Source organism: Pseudorca crassidens, chromosome 15 (genome assembly GCF_039906515.1).
Source record: "Pseudorca crassidens isolate mPseCra1 chromosome 15, mPseCra1.hap1, whole genome shotgun sequence".
In the NCBI taxonomy this organism is placed as follows: Eukaryota; Metazoa; Chordata; class Mammalia; order Artiodactyla; family Delphinidae; genus Pseudorca; species Pseudorca crassidens.
This window is the reverse complement of record NC_090310.1, coordinates 45,082,566-45,090,027: the sequence shown is the minus strand read 5'-3', so window position 1 is coordinate 45,090,027 and position 7,462 is coordinate 45,082,566. Positions and strand designations below refer to the sequence as shown.

At 42.6% G+C, this 7,462-nt stretch overlaps 1 protein-coding gene across 2 annotated transcripts; it reads left to right on the top strand.

Annotated features, from left to right (window-relative positions):
- Positions 1-262: 262 nt before the first annotated feature.
- OTOR (otoraplin) lies at positions 263-5,457 on the top strand. Of its 2 annotated transcripts, none has more exons than XM_067707440.1 (4): positions 263-2,901; positions 3,268-3,407; positions 4,318-4,428; positions 4,654-5,264. In XM_067707440.1, exons 1-4 carry the CDS (start codon positions 2,787-2,789, stop codon positions 4,714-4,716), a joined length of 429 nt encoding a protein of 142 aa, XP_067563541.1. In that variant the 5' UTR covers positions 263-2,786; the 3' UTR covers positions 4,717-5,264. The 2 variants fall into 2 exon arrangements, with proteins under 2 accessions (XP_067563541.1, XP_067563542.1); XM_067707441.1 differs by lacking the exon at positions 4,654-5,264 and adding an exon at positions 5,277-5,457 and having other exon boundaries at positions 268-2,901.
- The last annotated feature ends 2,005 nt before the right edge of the window (positions 5,458-7,462 follow it).

The window sequence follows — 7,462 nt, the reverse complement described above, 5'->3', positions numbered from 1 at the left end:
GCTTCGCATTTTCAAGTGGCTGGTGTGCCAGGAACAGAGCCAGTGAGGGGGAGTGACAGAAGGTGACCTCAGAGGGGTGGAGGGGCCAGATCATGCAGGGTCTTGTACGTCAAGGCGAGGAGGCTGCTTCCACCCCGTCCACTTGTCCAAGCCTTTTTTTTTTTTTTACGGTATGCGGGCCTCTCGCTGCTGCGGCCTCTCCCGTTGCGGAGCACAGGCTCCGGATGCATAGGCTCAGCGGCCATGGCTCACAGGCCCAGCCGCTCCGCGGCATGTGGGATCTTCCCGGACCCGGGCACGAACCCGTGTCCCCTACATCGGCAGGCGGACTCTCAACCACTGCGCCACCAGGGAAGTCCCTGTAAAAGCCCATTTTTAGACCCTAAAGGAACCACAGCCTCCACTTTAAGAACCCCAGACTGAGAAGCTAATTTAGGAACTAAAGGAAAAAAAAATGTCTTTGGGGGATTAAAGCCTCAAAGAATCTATCTGAAAATCCAGAAGCAGGAGGGAAGTAAGCTCAGGACAGAGCCCTTCTCTGGACCCTCCTAATGTGCTGTGGTGACTCGAGTGTGCTACCGGCCACGACAGCTTGCTGAGTTATTCTAAGTTTAAATTCCTATTTGTGAGCAAAATTTTACAAAGAGGCCTCTAGTCTTCACCTGGTCTCTGCCTACTACAGAATGCTGGGACGTACCAGGCCTGCCCAGGATGCACTCAGAAGGCTTGGCATCTCTTTTCTTAGTTCTCCACCTTCAAATGGCCCATGATGGCTTTGTGTCAGCATCAGCTTAGTTGGCTACGTTGTTGTGACAGCTCAGACGTGGCTGTATTCAACGTTTCACTCCGCTTTGGGGACCTGCCTAGGGTGTGGCCATCTGAGTTTGCGCAGTCTTCATTTCTGAAAGTGCCTCTCAAACGGCAATTGTCTTTTGACTCTCCTGTGTTGACAGCTGGCTGGAGACTGTCGCAGTCTGTAAAACAGCTGCCTGATCAGGATAAAGAGGATTTTGATCGATGCTTTCATTTTCCGAGAGATCCTCTTAGGCCCCTAGATTATAGGAAGAAAAAATGCACTGGCATTCTGCTTTCAAAAATGATTTCTATTTCATCCCTTCCTTGAAGTGAAACAGGAAATAAAGAACTTAAAACCCCAATTCTAAGTTGACAGTGGATGCATGGAAACAGCACTGGACCACAATCCTGCTGGCTGACCCTTGGAGTGGTTAAGAAAGGCAGCTCTGGCCTGTGCTGAGCCTCAGCTTCCTCGTCTATAATGAAGATATTGGATTTCACGAGCTTCCACATCAGGACCAGCCGTGTAAGAGATCCTCCCTTGAAAAGAACACGCCACTCCCACCCCTACACCACACATACCCAAACGGTAAAACTTTGTTACATACACACACATCCCTAAAACAATCAAACTTTTTCATTGTACTATATTTTGCTTTACCAGTTTATCCCTTGGAAAATTGTTTTGTACCTATTTTGTAAGTTGAATGCTCGTCCCTCATTTTGTCAGGTGACAGTGTTTCGGGGGAGAGAAAAGGGGGTTCTGCTCTAAAACTTTATCAGCAACCAAGTTCGACAGGGCAGCCTGACAGGGCCTCTAGTCTAGAAATAATGAGGGGGCAGGGGGCCACCTTATGAGAGAAAAAAAATCCTAAACACCCTACAACATGCAGAAACCTATTGTCTCCTTCTCCCAATAGAAAGTAAACCCTTGGGTGCAGACCTTTTTTAATTCATGGCTGTCTCTAGTGCCTACAACAGTGCCTGGCACATAGCAGATGCTCAGGAAATATTTGTTGACTAGATGGGGACAGGTATTAGCGCTTCAACTTTGTCCCTTTTTTTTTTGGCTGCATCACGTGGCATGCAGGATCTTAATTCCCCAACCAGGGATTAAACCCTCACCCCCTGCACTGGAAGCACGGAGTCTTAACCACTGGACCACCAGGGAAGTCCCAGCGCTTCAACTTTGATGACTTGTAACTGTGCCCCTCTTCCCCTGGGAAAGATGCCCGGAAGCAGGCCAGGCAGGCATGGGGGTTCGAGGAGAAACAAACCTCCAGCTTTACTCCCTCCTCTATGAGCCATGAGCGTTTTGAGACTGAATTTCAAAAATCTCCGAGAGAGGAGGTAGAAAAAAAGCCTGTTCCATTTCTCCCAGCCCACCTACCCCTTCTCCCCCCACCACCCCCCGTTAGTAGGGTCTTGTTGTGTTACAGTCCATGCTTGCCCCAACAGACATGACTCCTAAGAATCCTATCATGAATGATTTGTAAATGTAAGCATCCTTAACTTATCTATTATATAAATCCAGATGTTTATTAAATGTTTAAATCAAAATTATTTGTATTAAGGGTATAGATCTCACATCTGCAACAGTTTCCTGCAGTTAGTACATCTTTGCTCGTACATTGAAAGACTATGAGGTTTGAACTAAAAACATTTTTTAAATGACTTAAAATTCTCATAGTTCTTTCAACAATGTCTTCCTGATACAATAAACCACAGTGAAAGTGACTTTAACAATGGTGGACCATTTTGGATACAATTTGTGTGTAAAAAAGACACAGAGTTTGAGTCTCTTTGGGAAATCAGATGCTAACTAGCCCCTAGAGCCCAGTAGCTGTTATGAAAGCAGAGAAACGGTAGCCACCTCCCCATTGGCCGGGGGACTTACCCAGATGTCTGGCTTTCACATAAAAGACAGGAAGCACTGAAGTCAGTCTCCACTTCCACTCAAAGGGCAAAAGCAAAAACAGCAAAAAAGGAAGATGGCAAGACTATTGTTACTTTTCCTCCCAGGTCTTGTGGCCATATGTGCCGTGCATGGAATATTTATGGACAGACTTGCTTCCAGGAAGCTGTGTGCAGATGACGAGTGTGTCTGTAAGGACTTTTTTATGCCTTTCCTTACCTTTCTATTATATAATCAAAAAAGAAATATGCAACAATAGCATAAAATCTAATTGTACTTGTAAGTGAATTTTCTCTAATGTGCATGGGATTAGCATTGTTTCTCCTGGTCTGTGCCTTTTGTGTCTTACCATGAAGAATTCACTTGGCTAAGATTCTGCTGGGTGCTGCTTTAATACCTTAGTTATCTTCTGGAACTGAACATGAGCTATAAATTAGGAGGTATTAGTCACTCTGATTTCCTAGTTTTCTTATATGCTCTGCCTTTTTGCTGTGATAAAATCCAGGAGCCAATGTTTTTTTCTTCTACATAAACATTTCAGTGTTTTTTTCTTCCAGATACTATTTCTCTGGCCCGAGCTCAAGAAGATTACAGTGCCCCAGACTGTAGATTCATTAACGTTAAAAAAGGGCAGTGGATCTATGTTTACTCAAAGCTGGTAAAAGAAAATGAAGCTGGAGAATTTTGGGCTGGCAGTGTAAGACGAGATTATTTAATATATCTACACATCTTGACATATGTTTCTCTTAATTTTTCCTCTGTTACCTATCTGCAATGCCTTTTAATATTTAAAACTAGCTGTTAAGAACAATATAGATGCTGTGGATACCAGTGCAAAAATTAATATATATTTGCTTTTATTGCATTTTGAAGAAACAAAGAAAATTTCATAACAAAACCAAATGTAGGTTTATTTGATGGTTTGGCAAGAAATCTAGTCAAACACATGGGGGCTTGAACATCCCAAAGAGTTTGAAACTTATTCAAAAATATTTGAGTGGATTTGCCAAGTAAAAGGCATGTGTACTGGCAGTCAGGCTACGTTTCAATATTTTTAAGGAAACTTTAGCACCGTCTTTAATTCCAAAGAATCTGCTTTCTTCAGTTAAAACGTGCAGGGGTGGGCCCTAGGGAGGGATGAAGCGGGATTGATTTACTGTCCTCCACTGCAGCTGCAGCTCCAGCACCAGAGATAAATTCTCAAGTAATAAAGAATTAAATCTTAGATTCACTTGAGACCTGTTCATTTGAATTTTTAAAAATAGAGAGAGTCCTTTAAAAGTCCTTTAAAATAACAGTGTCTGTTTACCTTTTTTAAAAAGGTGCAGACTTTATTTATGGGTTCCAAAAAAGATTTCAGGCAGCTCACAAGATTGCATAGAGAAATGCTAAAGTAGGGAGACCGGGAAGATTAGGCCACAAAAGAACACACACACAGTTTCTGTGGGTTGACTTCAAATCTGGGTCTGAGCCCCCCAGAATCCAGACTGAGAAGCAAAGCACTGGCAGTTATGTAATTCTCATGGATAGCAAAGAGGATGCCTGAGGGTTTCTAAAAGACGACTCACATCAGCTTTCCCCTCACTGTGACACTTCTGGGCACTCAGGTTTATGGCGATCAACCTGAGGACGAGATGGGAACTGTGGGTTATTTCCCCAGCAACTTGGTCCAGGAGCAACACGTGTACCAAGAAGCCACCAAGGAAGTTCCCACCACGGTAAGCGTCCTGGAGGTGCCAGGGAAGGACTCAGATCTCTAGGTAATAATGTAGATGTAGGCAGGTGGGAATAATGCATCATGCAACTTACGAGGTGCATCATGAAAAGCCCCCCGACACTTTCAGTGGTGACATCTCTAGACAACGAGATTTGGGGGAGTTTTTATACCTACTATCAATGTTGAAAGGTTAGTGAAATTTCTCTACCAACCCCCTTTGTTTTAGATGCAAGTTATCCTGGAAAGGGCTCCATGTCACAAAGAAAGAAACCAACATAATATTAGCTGACTCTTACTGATGGGTACACTTGTTGAGTAAAGACTTGGGCTGAGAAAAAAATCAGCACCTGTATTTGACAAAATCAAAACATTCTGGAAAATTTTTGAATGCCTACTTTTGTGATAGATAGACTCTACTTATGCATGAAAAAAAATTGTACTCTTCCTAATGCCCTGGGGTCTTGTATACCCAGAACAGAAATAAAAGATCCCCTTTGAGCTACTTTGCAAGGTGGTTCTTTTGAAACGATTCTCCTGGAGCTAACGGCTGTGCAAAATAACTTCAAAACATTGCCCAACCTACACAAATGCGACTCGCTTGTCATCATGTCTTAGCATTGAGCTTGAGAGTGTCAAATAACCATAAATTAAAAGTGTATTTGAGAATCTTTACTTTAAGTAGTTTTTGACTTAAAGTAATACTTGTGTCATAGTCTTTGGGGTTCAGACTTTGCTTATTTTAAATCCAAATTTCCCTTTGATGACATATGATTTGAAATAAAGAATCTACATCTGTTTTCTGACCCTGCACGCTCAGCTCAATCTTTTTTTGCTTTTGTTTTCTTCCAGGATATTGACTTCTTCTGCGAGTAAGAAGTTAGACAAATTTGCAGATAGAAAGGAAACACCAAAAACAAAGAAAAAAGCGAAAATAACCAAAAAATACACGTCCCTAATTTCTGACTTTTGTTTCAAGGGTTTCGCTTGGGGCTGGAGATGGCAGATAAAGGGGAGGGGAGGGCGGGAGGAGAGAGGAAGGAGGGGGAAAGGGCAGGGGGGAGGGGGTGTTCTCCGAGCCTGGTCTTCCCACCCACTGGGACAGGGTGACCTTTGGCTAAGTGGATGAATTGAAAGTAGACAATTTTTTTCAGCCTAGAGAATCTTCTCTTACACAGGGATCATATAGAAGGTAGTTCATTTATAGTTATTTCTAAATAGTAATTCTTCTAAGCTCTTTGGAGCCCCATATAAACTTAGGTCATAGGTCTTTTCTTTGGACATGACGTTTTCTACTTATTTGTCTCTCTGGCCAGTTGGAGTATTATAATGTACACAAAGGGGCTATGTCATCAAGGAGTATTCTAGGATTGTTGTTACTTTTAATATTTGATGCCTTTGGGATGTGAAGCTCTTGGGGAAGAAAAAGAGCTGTTTGGACTCATAGATGTTTGGACTATGCCTCTAAATTTCTCTTTAAAAAAATGTCTCACAAATTATTTCAGTTGAATCATTTGACCTTCTAAATGATCAACTTACCTCTCCCCCAATTTTAAATAATGTTAAATTTTAATTTTCATAAATTAAAAAATTTAAATTTTAGTAAGTGGTGGTGGGGTGCTTTATGAAGTATTTGCAGTGGAATAGTTTCCCCTTATTATGTGCTGTTACTGGATATTATTCAATCTTCAAGTCGAAATATACAGAAAAAAAAAGTCTATGGGTTATTTTCTCCACTTCTATTTCAACTTCGAATTTCCTCTTCCTGTGCAAATTCCCCCATCAAGGGTGATATGTTAAGAAATCTGGTGAGGGGATACAGGTTTGGTGGTCCTGATGGACCCACAAGTTTTTCTGCATGTAACTGGAAATCGGCTTTGATTGTGTATTACTAATGTAATCCTTTTGATGTAGTCATGAGCTTTTGTTTGTTTACATGTAATGTAACATGTTAAAATGCCTGTACTACACTCAAAAATTTTTTCACAATTTCTGAGTTTAAAAAATTTTTTTAAAAACACTTTCACCTTGAGGAATAGAAAGTCTGGGAGGTGGGGGTTGGGAATGGGGTTTGTTCCTCAGTTTTCTGGGGTCTGAGCATCCCACAATCATGAAGAGAAGGGAATTTAGGACAAGTTGGAGGCTTGGACCCCAGAGTCATTTTCCAGCTGTGCCCATTGTGACTTTAGGTGAATATGTTTTTGCCAAACTCTTAGGGAGGTCAGTCAAATAAAATGGTACCCCGCCCCCAAGAAAAAGCCCCCAAACCCAAACCCACCTACTATTTTTTTTCTATCTCACTTTATTCCGTACAAGATTTCATGCAACATCTAGAGCTCTCAACACAATTTTAAGCTAAGAGGCATTTATCCAACCTCTGTTTCTGCCTCTTACTTGCTGGCCCTCCATTCCAGACCCCCTCGAGACACCCAGCACCCCCATTGCGCCCTCACTCTGTCCAAAGCCCCTATCTGTCTGGCTTCAGGTATCCAGCCTGGAGTGCCCCAGGCACACGGCTTCCAGCTATAGGCTCCCTCCTGGCCCAAATCTGCTCCCACCCCCTGGACTGGTCTCATGTAGGAGTTCGAGGTCATTGATTGATTTAAATCTCCTGGGGGCTTATCTGCAGTAAAAGAATGAAAGCACTTGCAGGAACTTTAAACACCATCTTTAGGCTCTGGGAAAGCAAAATGCCATCCCTGGACCAGTAGCAGAATGGTCTCACCTGGAAGCTGATTAGAAAGCAGAGTCTCAGGGCCCACTGCAGACCTTCTGAATCAAAATCTGCATTTTAACAAGACCCTCAGGGATTCATGGACACATGTAGGAAGGGAAAAACTTCCTTCTACTCTTCTAGGCTCTTTGGCTGGACATAAGAGTTAAAACTGGTGTAGGACAGATGAATAGGGGAAAAGCATACACATTTAATTCCATAAGACTTCTGCTTATGGAAGAATAAGGAAACAATACGGGGAGTGGACATGAGTAGCATAGACAAGTCGATTCCATGAGCCCACTTAGGGCAAGTGGGAGACTGC

What these genes read in the sequence shown, in the direction of transcription:
- OTOR (XM_067707440.1), top strand. Translation starts at nt 2,787, where the DNA reads ATGGCAAGACTATTGTTACTTTTCCTCCCAGGTCTTGTGGCCATATGT. An exon ending in TGCAGATGACGAGTGTGTCT is followed by an intron (nt 2,902 to 3,267) that starts GTAAGGACTTTT and finishes TTTTTCTTCCAG; the next exon opens with ATACTATTTCTCTGGCCCGA. An exon ending in CCAAGGAAGTTCCCACCACG is followed by an intron (nt 4,429 to 4,653) that starts GTAAGCGTCCTG and finishes CCTTTGTTTTAG; the next exon opens with ATGCAAGTTATCCTGGAAAG.